This window comes from Phyllobates terribilis, unplaced genomic scaffold (genome assembly GCF_046119375.1).
Source record: "Phyllobates terribilis strain yellow unplaced genomic scaffold, ASM4611937v1 Scaffold_5__5_contigs__length_657084704, whole genome shotgun sequence".
In the NCBI taxonomy this organism is placed as follows: domain Eukaryota; kingdom Metazoa; phylum Chordata; class Amphibia; order Anura; family Dendrobatidae; genus Phyllobates; species Phyllobates terribilis.
In genome coordinates, this window is record NW_027362765.1 from 616,214,195 (window position 1) to 616,228,120 (window position 13,926).

Here is a 13,926-nt window from a genome sequence, read left to right on the forward strand (position 1 = left end):
TGGAGGGAGATCCTCACTACAGCCCCTCCATTGTAGTCACCTCAGCACTGAACCGTCTAGAGTGGAGTTGCTGGAGGGAGATCCTCACTACAGCCCCTCCATTGTAGTCACCTCAGCACTGAACCGTCTAGAGTGGAGTTGCTGGAGGGAGATCCTCACTAAAGCCCCTCCACTGTAGTCACCTCAGCACTGAACCGTCTAGAGTGGAGTTGCTGGAGGGAGATCCTCACTACAGCCCCTCCATTGTAGTCACCTCATCAGTGAGTCATCTAGAGTGGAGTTGCTGGAGGGAGATCCTCACTACAGCCCCTCCATTGTAGTCACCTCAGCACTGAGCCGTCTAGAGTGGAGTTGCTGGGAGATCTTCACTACAGCCCCTCCATTGTAGTCACCTCAGCACTGAGCCGTCTAGAGTGGAGTTGCTGGGAGATCTTCACTACAGCCCCTCCATTGTAGTCACCTCAGCACTGAGCCGTCTAGAGTGGAGTTGCTGGGAGATCTTCACTACAGCCCCTCCATTGTAGTCACCTCAGCACTGAGCCGTGTTGAGTGGAGTTGTTGGAGGGAGATCCTTGCAGGAGTCTCCACTCTTATAGACAGAACCCCAGGCTCATCACCTTCAGAGTAAACTCAACTGAGCGTCTGGCGCCGAGTCTGCAGTGGAGGCGAAAGCCCCGCCCTTTCCTATGACGTCGGCAGAGCGCCTTTAGCCCAGTATCATAGAGCAAGTGGCTTGTTCTAGTAGAAATGAGGATCGCCTCTCTCCTCCAAAGGCCGTTTGACTTTGGCCAGCGGGAGGTTGCACGCTGGTTTCCGGGACATATGGCTAAGGGTGAGTGAAGCAACCCAGCAGCAGTTATCACTGTGTGGACGGGCGGGGCGGAGTTGTGAGGACATCGCTCTCCGTCAAGCCCAGTATTTAGTGTGCAGACGATGGAGAGCAGAGCACTGACGGTGGATCACGTGTGGCTGGATCACGTGTGGCTGCACTGCCTGTCACATGGCTGGAGGAATGCGCTCACCCCGCTGTGCAATGACTCCTGTCATTTGCCTTCTGAGCCGAGGCTGTTGCGTCACTGCGCATGCGTTACTCTGAGTATCGTCAGCCGGGGACCATAAGCAGGTGATCTGGAGCCCGCCCTTCCGCCCGGCGGACTAGGCTCCTCTCTATGGTCCCCGGCTGACTGCTCGGAAGCACCGCTCACAGTAAAGCATGGCTCTAGTGACGGGGTGAACCATGACTGTACTGCTCGGCTTTAAAAGGGCTCTCCGAGGACAGAAACCCAAAAACTACATGAAATGTCCCCATTAACCCCTTCTTGGGCAATTTCTGTATTTGTGCTTTTATTTTTTCCTCCCCCTTCATAGAGCAATAACTTTTTTTGTTTTGTATTCTGACCCCATAGAGCAATAAGAACTTGGTTTTGCGGAACGAGTTGCACTTTTGAATGACACAATTCTTTTTAGAAGTAGAAAAACTAAAATAACAATAGGGTTTTATCCGAGTGACAATGGGGCAGAGGCGGCCAAAGGCAGTGGATGTGTGCGGTGGGGTCAGGAAGCCAAACCTCCCACTCCTCAATTTCCCTGACTCCCCAGCACTGCGTCACTACTGAGCGTGTACATAAAGTGCAGCACAGATTCATCTCCACTTAAGCTATGTGCCCACGATGCAGAAATGCTGCATATGTTTTCCGCTTCTCCCTGGCAGGAAAAACGCAGGCGCATTGTACATGCGTTTTTCCTGCCAGGTAGAAGCGTTTGTCAAGCGTTTTTGCATGCATTTCCGCATGCGGGTTGTCAAGCGATTTTAGCATCACTTGGAAAGTGCTTGACAACTTGTTCACACTATATAAATCCATGCAACCGGCATTGATTTATATAGTGTGACCAAGTTAGTTAAAAAAAAAAGAATAAGAATGGTAAAAAATAAAGATTATACTCACCTTCCGATGTCCTCCCTGTGTTTTCTCTGCTGCGTCCGGTGTCTTAGGCGGCTCGCGGTGGTGTGAAGGACCTGTGGTGACGTCATTGAGTCATGTGACAGGTCACATGACTCAATGATGTCATGGCAGGTCCTTCACAACACCGCGACCCATACAGCTGACCAGACAAAGGGGAGAAAACACCGGGAGGACATCAGAAGGTAAGTATAATCTTTATTTTTTATTTTAAATTCTTTTTTTTTAAATTTCTATGGTACCCAGGTCTGGAGGAGAGTCTCCTCTCCTCCAGACCCAGGTACCATCCTCACATTGAACCGCGTGATATCTGCATGTACAGATGCAGTGATGCGGATGTCACAGGGTCCAATGCAAGTCAATGGCGGTGATTACGCTGCGTGTCCGCAAAATTAATGGACATGCTGCGTATTTTTCCGCAATGATAATCCGCAGCCGAAATTTCCGCAGCATGTGCACAGCACATGCGGATTATCATTGGGGACCATGGGGCACGTATTACCAAGCATTTTTTAAGCGTTTTCACTGCGGAAATTCCGTGGCAAAAACGCTTGAAAAATGCATAGTGGGCACGCAGCCTAAAAGCCGAGATCAGGAACAGAACAGACATTTAGGCTATGTGTCCACGATGCATAAATGCTCAGAATTTTTTCCTGAGCGTTTCTGCATCTCCCTGGCAGAAAAAAACGCATGTGGATTGTACATGCGGATTGTACATGCTTTTTCCTGCCAGGAACATGCGGAAGTGAAGCGTTCTTCACTTGCATTTCCGCATGCGGGTTGACAAGCGCTTTCCAAGCGATTTTAGCATCACTTAGAAAGTGCTTGTGACAACTAGGTCACACTATATAAATCCATGCAAACAGCATGGATTTATATAGTGTGACCCGAGAGAATGTCCAAAAATAAATATATACTTACCCTCCGATGGCCCGCGCTGTCTTGCTTCGCTCGGTCCTGGCTGCCGGCAGCGGTACACTGAAGGACCTGCTGACGTCAGCGTCGCGTGACCCGTCACATGACTCTGACGTCAGCGCAGGTCCTTCATTCCATCACGAAGTGCCGGGAAGCAAGGAGGAGCGCAGCGCGGGCCGCTAGAAGATAAAGCAAAAAATAAATGTATACTTATTCTTTTTTTACAGATTTTTTAATGGTACCTGGGTGTGGATGAGACTCTCCTGTCCTCCACACCCGGGTACCATCCGCACATTAGAACGCGCCAATTACGCAAGTACAGATGCAGTATTGCAGAATTGGCGCTTTCTAATGCAAGTCAATGGCGGCGAAAACGCAGCACTTCCGCAAAATAATTGGTAGTGCTGCATTTTTTTCCGCAATGATAATCCGCAGCGGAAATTTCCGCAGCATGTGCACAGCACATGCGGATTATCATTGGGGGACATGGCAGGCCTACTACCGTGCGTTTTTTAAGCGTTTTTGCCGCTGCGGAAACGCTTAAAAAAACACATCGTGGGCACACAGCCTTATAGGACATTTGATAACTCTCCGAATTTATTATGAAAAAAATATTCCCCACAAACTGCATTGAACTACTGTACCCAATTTATTATATATTTTAGGAGTCAGAGTCGATCCATTTAATACCACCTCCACCGAAATGGACACCGACTCCACAACTCCACAGCCCAGGTGACTACTACCTCTAAAAGGCACAAAGCTGCTGCAGACCCACGGCTAAGATAACAACTCAATTGGGTTAATTATGCGCTGCTGGTGATCAAGCATAGAAGAGAAAAAGCGTATCTAGGAATGTGGTTTATTGGTCAACACATTTTGAAGTTCCAAACTTCATCAGGACAAACCCCAGTGTGTAATACAATGAAACAATGCAGGTATAAATAGACATGACATTAAAAAAGACGTATGTTAACGGCCCTCAGATGTCGTATGATCAAGGATAACTTACTGTGCGAACAGGTTAAATTCACTTAAGACATTTTATAAAATGAATTGTGATTGACATACATAATTAAAAAATGTTTATTCTTATTGATATAAAAGAGTTAGCTATAATAGCAAAAGATATAGGGGCTGGTGAGCCCATACAAATCTTGTGGTACCCAAAGCTCACATATTTATAGACTAGCAAAGTAAGAGTAATAAAACATAACTTTTACTTATCATATGTGAAAACTACTATAGTAGTATAAAAATGAGAACACCTCTCTCATGAATATAGATTTAAATGAATATACCGCCACAGTGGTGGACAGTGTATCTCTAAACACAAAATAGACCTGCAAGAAAAACTTGATACATATGCCTAAAAAATGACAGTGGTCTCATATAATGCATATAAGATAAATAGGAAAATACCAATCTGTTTGCTGTGGAGGAAATAAAATTGGAAATCTCACTCAAAGTTCAGATCCACAAGGTAGATGGGAAATTCCTCCTCATCCCAAACAAACACCAGACAAGGTCTTCCTCAAGTCTAAGAAGGTAGAGCTGGGAGTAATTGGCCCTGTGGGTAGGTATCATAACCGTTTATGTCCAAAACTCCCACCCTTACAAGGGCAGTCCACAGCGATCCCTCAGCTGAACTGACCCTACAACAACCCTGTGTGCCTCCCATGGCAAAGTAGTCAAACACTACTTTTGAGGCACATTGCAAATCTCCGAAGGGAAGAAGCGCCATATTGGATTTCAGATTTTGCTGGACTGGTTTGAGGTTGCCATGTCACATTGGTAGAGCCCATGAGGTGCCAGAACAGCAGAACCCCCCCCCCCCATAAGGCACGCACCTCATTTTACAAACTACACCCCCCAATGAATTCATCTAGGGGTCCAGTGAGCATGTTGACACTACATGTGCTTCCCAGAAATGAATACCATTGGGCGGTGAAGAAAAAAATTACATTTTTACTGCTAAAATTTTGTTTCAGACTCAAATTTTTAATATTTATAAGGGCTGATGGGTTAAAATGGACCTCTCAGTTTGTTGTGCAATTTCTCCTGAGGTCGCCAATACCCTACATGTAATCAGGAACTACTTTTGCACCACAGTACCACAGTGCAAATCTCAGAAGGGAAGGAGTGCCATATTACAGTGCAGATTTTGCTGTGACGGCTTTTGGGTGTCCTAACCAACTAGAAGAGCCCTTGAGGTTCCAGAACAGCATATCCCCCCCCCCCCCAATCTCCTCCATAAGTGACACCATTTTACATAATACACCTCTCAGTGAATTCATCTAAGTTTTCAGTGAACTTATTGACACCACAGTTGTGTCACAGAATTTTCTACCATTGGGCAGTAAAGAAAAAATAATTACATTTTTACCACCAAAATTTTGTTTTAGCCCCAGATTTTACATTGAGTAATGAATGAAAATGGCACCAAAATTTGTTGTACAATTTCTGCTGAACGAAGAAAATGATAATTACTTACCGGTAATTTGATTTTCCAGAACCCACGACAGCACTGTATGAGAGAGAGGATCCGCCCCCAAGTACAGGAAACCTACTAATTTAAAAGGGCGGAGCCTCTCCTCCTGCTTCAGTGGTTTATGGACCATGAGTGGCATCCTTTTACTTAGTAATAAACATAGATATATATTATACTAAAATTTCTCTTTTTTTTACTGCTTCACCCAGTGCACAATTTTTGTGATATCAGAAAGAACCCAAAACCATAGTAGGGAAGGGAATAAGTAGAGGGTGCTGTCGTGGGTTCTGGAACATCAAATTACCTGTAAGTAATTATCATTTTTCCCATCACCACGATGGCACCGTACGAGAGATAACAAAGGAATCCTTAGGGAGGGACCACCGCTGAAAGAACCTTTCTCCCAAAGGAAAGATCAGAAGCACCCAAATCCAACCGATAGTGTTTGAAAAATGTGGATGGTGAGGACCAAGTTGCTGCTCTACAAATCTGGTCAAGAGTAGCATTTGCCCTTTCTGCCCAAGAGGTGGATATCGCTCTAGTAGAGTGGGCTTTCAAATTTTCAGGGATGGAGTGTCCCCCTGAAGAGTATGCCCAAAATATTGCGGATTTAACCCAACTAGCCAGGGCCCCCTTAGACACCGCCTGGCCTTTGTTTGCGCCCTGGAAAAGAAAAAAGAAAGAGGTAGTCTTCTTTCATGCAAAAGTACTCTCTAGGTCAGGCATGTCCAAAGTCCGGCCCGCGGGCCATTTGCGGCCCGCGGTCCGGACTAATAAGGCCCCCAGGTATCCAGCAGCATGTACCTTGCGGCCGCTGCCGCTCTCGTCGCCACCGCCGCTCAGTACTCCGGCGCAGGGAGAAGAGCCGAAATCTCGGACATCGCGAGATTTCGGCTTTCCTTCTCCCTGCGCCGGAGTACTGAGCGGCGGCAACCGGCCAGCCAAGATCTCGCGACGTGCGAGATCTCCAGCCCCCAGGGGTTGTAAGACGTTCAGAGGTCAGATAGGCTGAAGACCTCAGCTTAGTTGTGTAAAATTATATAAATAATATATATATTAAGTTATATATAAGTCCCTGCGCCACCTTACACCTCCAGAAAGGTTAGGCCAGCAGGGCTCTCACACAAGCTTGTGGTAGCAAGCTGTCATACCCTTCATTAACCCCTGACTGCCTGTCACTGTGCTATAATTCCATTATCTGATGTGCGACTGTTGCACAGCTTGCTATTCTCTGCCTGTGTTATAAAGCATATAGCAGTATCTTATTTTTGCTGTTCCACCCTCTGCGCCTTTTAATCTCTCCCCTTCTGGCCAATTTTTATAATGGCAACTACAAATAAGAAACGAAAAGTTGACAGTGAGGGCCGCCGCTTCCAGGACAAGTGGAAAGTAGAATATTTTTTCACTGAAATAAAGAATCACTGTGTTTGTCTGATATGCCAAGAGACCGTTGCTGTTTATAAAGAATTTAATGTCAAGCGACACTATCAGACGAGACATAGCACATACGACAAGCTAACAGGGCACGACCGAAGTGAAAAGTATAAGCAACTTGAAGCTGTTTTATTGTCACAACAGCGATTTTTTTACAAGAGCCCGTGAGTCAAATGAAAATGCCACAAAGGCGAGCTATGAGGTGGCAGCGTTAATTGCTAAAAATTGCAAATCTTTTGCAGAGGGTGACTTTATCAAAGAATGTGTTATGAAAATGGTAGAGAATGTCTGTCCCGAGAAGAAGCAAGAGTTTTCCAACATTTGCCTGGCTCGTAACACTGTAGCACGGAGAATTGAAGAAATTTCCTCGGATATTAAGAGACAGTTAATGTCAAAAGGAGCTGATTTTGACTTCTTTTCAATAGCCTGTGATGAAAGCACGGACCTATCTGACACGGCTCAGTTGCTGATTTTTTTTAAGAGGGGTGGACGATGAAATGAATGTGACTGAAGAGCTACTTGACCTCCAGAGCCTCAAGGATCAAACAAGAGGGAAAGATTTATTTGATTCTGTTAGTTCTGCCATAGATGACATGAAACTGCCTTGGAACAAAGTTACTGGGATTATTACTGATGGGGCACCTGCCATGACTGGTGAACGAAGTGGATTATCAACCCTAATCTGTAACAAGGTGAGCGAAGAAGGAGGCAAAGCTATTAAACTTCATTGCATCATTCATCAACAAGTTCTCTGTGCTAAACATCTCCAATATGATCATGTTATGAAACCGGTACTAAAGACCATTAATTTTATCCGCTCTAAAGCCCTGTGCCACCGCCAGTTTAAACAGTTTCTACTGGATATCCAGGCTGAATATGAAGATGTTTCATATCATAACGATGTAAGATGGCTCAGTCGGGGGTCTGCACTGCAACGTTTCTACTCTCTCAGAAAGGAAATAGGAGAATTCTTGGAAACAAAGGGACAAACGATGCGAGAACTATCTGATCCAATTTGGCTGGCTGATTTGGGGTTTCTAGTCGACCTAACAAAGCATCTGAATGTACTGAACATGAATCTTCAGGGCAAAGATGCAGCGGTGAACCAACTTTATTCACACCTCAAAGCCTTTGGAACAAAGCTGCAACTTTTCCTAAGGCAGTTGTCACAAACACCGCCCAATACCATCCATTTTTCAGCGCTACAGGAAATAATTAACAGTTTTCCACAGGATGATATCCATGCGCAAATAAGCAGGTATGCAGCAGACATCACATCTCTGGCTGGGGAGTTTCAACGGCGCTTTCAAGATTTTGCAGCTATTGAAAAGGAGATCAGCATTTTCTCCTCTCCATTCTCTGTTGACCCCGACAATGCTCCTGATCAGTTGCAGCTCGAGCTCATTGAGCTACATTGTGACAGCGAGTTACGCAGTCGTCATCAACAGCTCTCTCTTGTTAACTTTTACCGCCAACTGGATAAGAGCCGGTTTCAAGAGATTCGAACATTGGCTAAGAAAACCCTGAGCTTGTTTGGCTCAACATATTTGTGTGAGAAGACATTCTCTGTTATGAACTTTAACAAGAACCGCGTGAGGACAAGACTAAGTGACTCTCACCTGCGTGACATTTTGCGCATCAAAACCACGGCCATTGAACCAGACCTAGTCTATGTGCTGCAGTCCAGATCCCAGTTTCACCCTTCACATTAGTGCAGGCTAGTTTCTTTTTTTTAATTGAGATTAATATGTTGTAAAATCTCAATTAATGTCAGTTGGATAGACAGTTATATATTTGAACACATGTATACTTGCTGTTATGTTCCTGTTCACATTTTTTGAACTTATAAGTTGACAGACAACCTTACATTACTTTGTGTAATGTACTTTAAAATGTTCCTGAGATATCTCAGTTTCCTGTTTTTATTATATTAAAGGGGTTGTCCAAGTTCAGAACCCAGACATGCCCCCCTGCCATGGGCATCAAAGCATCTCATGCTCCGATGTGCTCCCTTGCCCTGTGCTATTTACAATGACACACTGCCGGTAGGAGGCTTCACCGGCTCTAATGTGCAGGCTTTAGCGCTGCTCTAGCTGGTTTACTGGTGATAAAGCCCGCCCATCAGTGCCGGTGACGTCACTGGGCTTTCTGCCAGCCCCGTGGAGAGCCGGGTATGTCACTAGAACTCCAGAAAATGCCTTTCCTCTGCGCAATTTAGTGCAGGGCAAAAGTAGGACATTGGAGCATAAACTGCTTCGATGCTCAAGTCGGGGAGGGGCTTCCTGGGTGAGAATGGGGGTATGTCTGGGTTAACCCCTTTAAGGCAGATTGATTAAACACCTGTTTAGATTTGTCATCCAAGTCACAAAATAAAAAGTATGCCGTTTTCAATAAACTTTGCAAAAAAAGTTTATTTGCATTCATTTTAATGGTCCAAAGAATGTCAAGCAAAATGATCGGCCCTCGCACATGTTCACTTCATCAAATTTGGCACTCTTAGAAAAAAGTTTGGACACCCCTGCTCTAGGTACTGTAATAATCATCTTCTAACGTCTAAAGTGTGAAACCTAGCCTCCTCGTTTTTGGGGTTATAACAGAAGGCTGGAAGAACAATCTCCTGGGACCTGTGGAAACTTGAAACTACCTTTGGAAGGAAAGCTTGATCTGGTCTTATGATTATTCTATCTGATAAAATGTTAGTAAATGGTGGGTTAGAGGATAGAGCCTGTAGCTCCCCTATCCTTCTGGCTGAAGGAAGAGCTACTAGTAAAATGGTTTTATATGTCAAGATTTTCATTTGAACATCTTTTAATGGTTCAAACGGGTTTTAATTAGGGCGTCTAACACTAAATTGAGGTCCCATGGTGGAACTTGCGGTCCAACCACTGCTGTAGATCTATTTACTGACTTTATGAATCTTGTCACCCACGGATTGTCTGCAATCTTTTGGTCAAATAAAAGTCCCAGAGCTGAAATCCGTACCTTCAGGGTGTTTACTGATAATCCCAGCTCCAACCCTTTCTGCAAAAATTCCAGGATTTTTACCCATTGCACAGGGCTATTTATGCAGGGATTTATTCCAGAAAATTCTAAAAATTTCCCCCAGACCGTTGCATAAATTTTCATTGTCCTGAGATAGCAAATCCGGGATCTCCGGAAGGACCCACGGATCCCCCACTGCCATTAGTCTTAGCCATGTGAACCATGTCCTTTTGGAACAGGGTGTGATTAGAACTACTTCTGCTTGATCTGACCAGATCTTCCTTTGTATTACTCTAATCAGGGCTATCGGTGAGAACGCATATGCTAGTTCCTTTGTCCACTTTTGGGTCAAGGCATTCACCCCATATGGTGATTCCCTTGGGTCTAGGGAGAAAAATTTTCGTACTTTCCTGTTGGCTCTGGATGCAAAAAGATCTATCTGAGGTGGCCCCCACCGTTCTACTATCTTCTGAAAGATAGATTGGGGCAGCACGGTGGCTCAGTGGTTAGCACTACAGCCTTGCAGCTCTGGGGTCCTGGGTTTAAATCCCACCAAGGACAACATCTGCAAGGAGTTTGTATGTTCTCCCCGTGTTTGCATGGGTTTCCTCCGGGTACTCAGGTTTCCTCCCACACTCAAAAGACAAACTGATAGGGAATTTAGATTGTGAGCCCCAGTGGGGACAGCGATGATAATGTATGTAGAGCGCTGCGGACTATGTTGGCGCTATATCAAGATGATTATTATTAGTTTAGGGACTCGTCCTGATCCAGCAGATGCCTACTCGGGTAATCTGCTTTTATATTGTCTTTCCCCTTTAAATAATCTACTGATAGGGACAAAGAATTTTCCTCTGCCATCCCTATGAGTTTCTGTGCTTCTGTCATTAGCGATTTTGATCTTGTGCCTCCTTGTTAGTTTATATAGAAGACCTCTCTTTTGTTGTCTGAGGCTGTGTTCGCACGATGCGTTTTTTAAGCGTTTCCACAGCGGCAAAAACGCTTAAAAAACGCATGGTAGAAGGCCTGCCATGTTCCCCAATGATAATCCGCATGTGTTTCCTTCCCTCTAGCCCCCCGAACATCATAACTTGTACGGTTCTGGATTCTTTAACTTCTTCAATGTTCATAGTGGCCCTTACTGCCGTAATAAGTTTATCCGCGTCCTCCGCCGGGAAACAGGGACGACCTTCATTGTCATCTGAGGAAGAGGATGATATGTCTAAGTATAACCCCTCGTCTTCTAACTCCTCGTCTGAGCTGGTAATGTGTCTCTCAGCGTAAGTGTAAGGGACCCTACTTTTAAAGCCTTAAAGAGTTTTTAACCTCTGTTTTTACAGTTGCCTTCAGGCTATTCATTAGGGATGAAGACTCCTCAGCCACTGATCTCTATACAGGGTTGACATAGTTTTTTGCCGTATGAGGGGAGTAGCTTTGATTTACATAGTGCACATTTTTTATTTCTGTTTTTTCCCAGGGCTTTCTTAGGCTTGCCCTAAAATATATTCAAGGGTATAAAATTAGAATAGGAGATGGGACTTAATTAGCTTACCCCTTCCTGTGTGGAAACTACCTAGCATGGTGGGGCAGCATCCTCTGCAGGGCTTTTTCTCTGATCTTCCTCCTCCATTCTGCAGACACACAGTGAGGATTTGTCTGGGGCCATTTTTATATGGACATCTGGCGTCGTTCTTCAAATCTCCCGCCAACTGCGGTAGCGACGCCCCTAGCCAGCACCCCTGGAAGTTGCGTCATACCATGCCACTTCCTCCTGCGGCGCTCGCGTGCAGCACGCTTCAGGGAGAGGAATCGCCTCTGCTCCCCGTCAATGCAGGGAACATACAGCCATGAAGATGGTGCCACGGTGGGGATTGAGCACAGGACCTCTAGTGCTGCAGTGCACCGGAGCCCTGAGCCATCACACTGCTCCCGCCGCCGATATACAGCGCGCACCTCCGGGACCCCGACAGCTTTAGCTGAGGACTGCACCCCCATCCCGCCAGACCCTCGGGGACCGCCAGGAGCTCCCAAGACCGCTGTTACAGGTGAGAGGGGACTCTGTGACAGAACCGGGTATTTTTACCATATCCCCCCCCCACCGGAGGAGAGAGGTGGATTCTCGGTGTCCTCCTGTAGTTCTCCCTTCAAGAACAGGAAACCTATTGTAGTGCCCATACATTGTAGTGCCCAGTACATAAGCTCTTGCTTCTGGAGACATGCATCTGCAAATTAAGCGGGCTCTGATCGCCACAGAAATGCCAAACACATGGTCTCTAAATGTGGTTTAGGCACACTGTGGGGCTCATAAGGGATTTTCATTTGGATTTGGGATTCACAGAATATGCTGAATTTCTTTTTGGGGGCAAGGAGCCATTTAGCTTTTTCACAGCCTTTGTACTACCAGAACCATGGAAGCCCCCTATATATCCGTTAACAGATGACAAACGTGAGTGGGGCTTGCTTTTTTTGTGGATTGAATTGAAGCTTTTATTGGTAACATTTTACATAACATTTATCCAGCGCACTACGTTGAGCACTTACATGTGAGTTCCCATCTAAAGCTCCTAATGATGTGATTCAGATGAAACCCCTGAGGGATCCATTCACTATAATGAGGCAGCAGAGTTACTATGGACTCCGTCTAGCCTCTGTTCAGCATTGTCCTTCTTTTCAGAAGTGCACAAAAATATGGCCGACCACGCTTTTATGCATGCTTAAAAAGACGGACACTGTCGGGATCATAGGCCAGATGGCGTCCAGTGCCTCCATCTGCCTCATTATAGGGAATCTTACGCCGGAGGTTTTGTCTGAATCACATATTTCAGAGATTTACACAGAAACCCTAGTGTAAGCTCTCAGCGCAGTGTAAATGTGAGTCGATCCTTACTGCGATCTTTGGGAGGCGGAATGAAGAAATCAACAGCAGGTGAAGAATTGGTTTTATTTATATTTTACACCATTCCTCGTGCAATAGAAGTGATTTATGACTTTATTCTTCTGGTCGGTGCGATTACAGCAAAACCAAATTTATATAGTTTTTTCTGTTTGGTTGCTGTCACACTAAAAGATGCTTTTTACTTGCAAAAATCACCATATTTTGAGAGTTATAGTTGAGGTCATATGAGGGCTTTATTTTTTGCAAACCAAGTTGACGTTTTTATTGATACCTTTTTCGGACTCATAATGTTTTCCGATAGCTTTCTATTCCGGTTTTTGGGAGGCAGAATGAACAAATACCAGCAATTAAGGAATTGTTTTTTTTTGTAGCTTTTTATTATGCCGTTCCTCGTGTGATAAAATTGGTAAAGCAGCTTTATTCTTTGGGTCACTACGATTACAGCAATACCTTATTTCTATAATTTTTTTTTCATGTTTTGCACAATGAAAACTAGTTTATAGAAAAAAGAATTCTTTTTGCATCTCTGTATGCTATAGCTTTTTTTATTTTTCTGCTAATGGAGGTGTATCACGGCTTGTTTTTTGCTGGAAAAGATGGCGTTTTCAAAGATACCATTTTTATTTACATTAATCTTTTTGCTCATGTTTTATTCCACTTTTTGTTCAGCAGTATGATGGAAAAGCATAGTTTTTTGCTTTATATTTACAGTGCTCACTGAAGGGTTTAACTAGGGGGACAGTTTTATAGGACGTTTCAGACGTGGCGATACCAAATATGTATACTTTAACTTTTTTATTTACATAAAAATAGGGGTATAATAAATATATATATATATATATATATATATATATATATATATATATATATATTACAGTACAGACCAAAAGTTTGGACACACCTCATTTAAGGATTTTTCTGTCTTTTCATGACTTTGAAAATTGTACATTCACACTGAAGGCATCAAAACTATGAATTAACACATGTGGAATTATATACTTAACAAAAAAGTGTGAAACAACTGAAAATATGTCTTATATTCTAGGTTCTTCAAAGTAGCCACCTTTTGCTTTGATGACTGCTTTGCACACTCTTGGCATTCTCTTGATGAGCTTCAAGTGGTAGTCACCGGAAATGGTTTTCACTTCACAGGTGTGCCCTGTCAGGTTTAATAAGTGGGATTTCTTGCCTTATAAATGGGGTTGGGACCATTAGTTGTGTTGTGCAGAAGTCAGGTGGATACACAG

At 44.4% G+C, this 13,926-nt stretch overlaps 1 protein-coding gene across 4 annotated transcripts in view; it reads left to right on the forward strand.

Moving 5' to 3' along the window:
- Positions 1-656: 656 nt before the first annotated feature.
- Positions 657-13,926, forward strand: part of LOC141273761 (mitochondrial ribosome-associated GTPase 1-like) — a 332,495-nt gene continuing 319,225 nt past the window's right edge. For 2 of the 4 annotated variants that reach the window (XM_073686095.1, XM_073686096.1), the window contains exon 1: positions 657-832. In XM_073686095.1, the coding sequence (XP_073542196.1) occupies positions 748-832 (85 nt within the window). In that variant the 5' untranslated portion in view covers positions 657-747. Of the gene's footprint in view, positions 833-3,541; positions 3,612-13,926 lie in introns of all 4 variants that reach the window. The other 2 variants (XM_073686098.1, XM_073686099.1) reach the window with 2 other exon arrangements.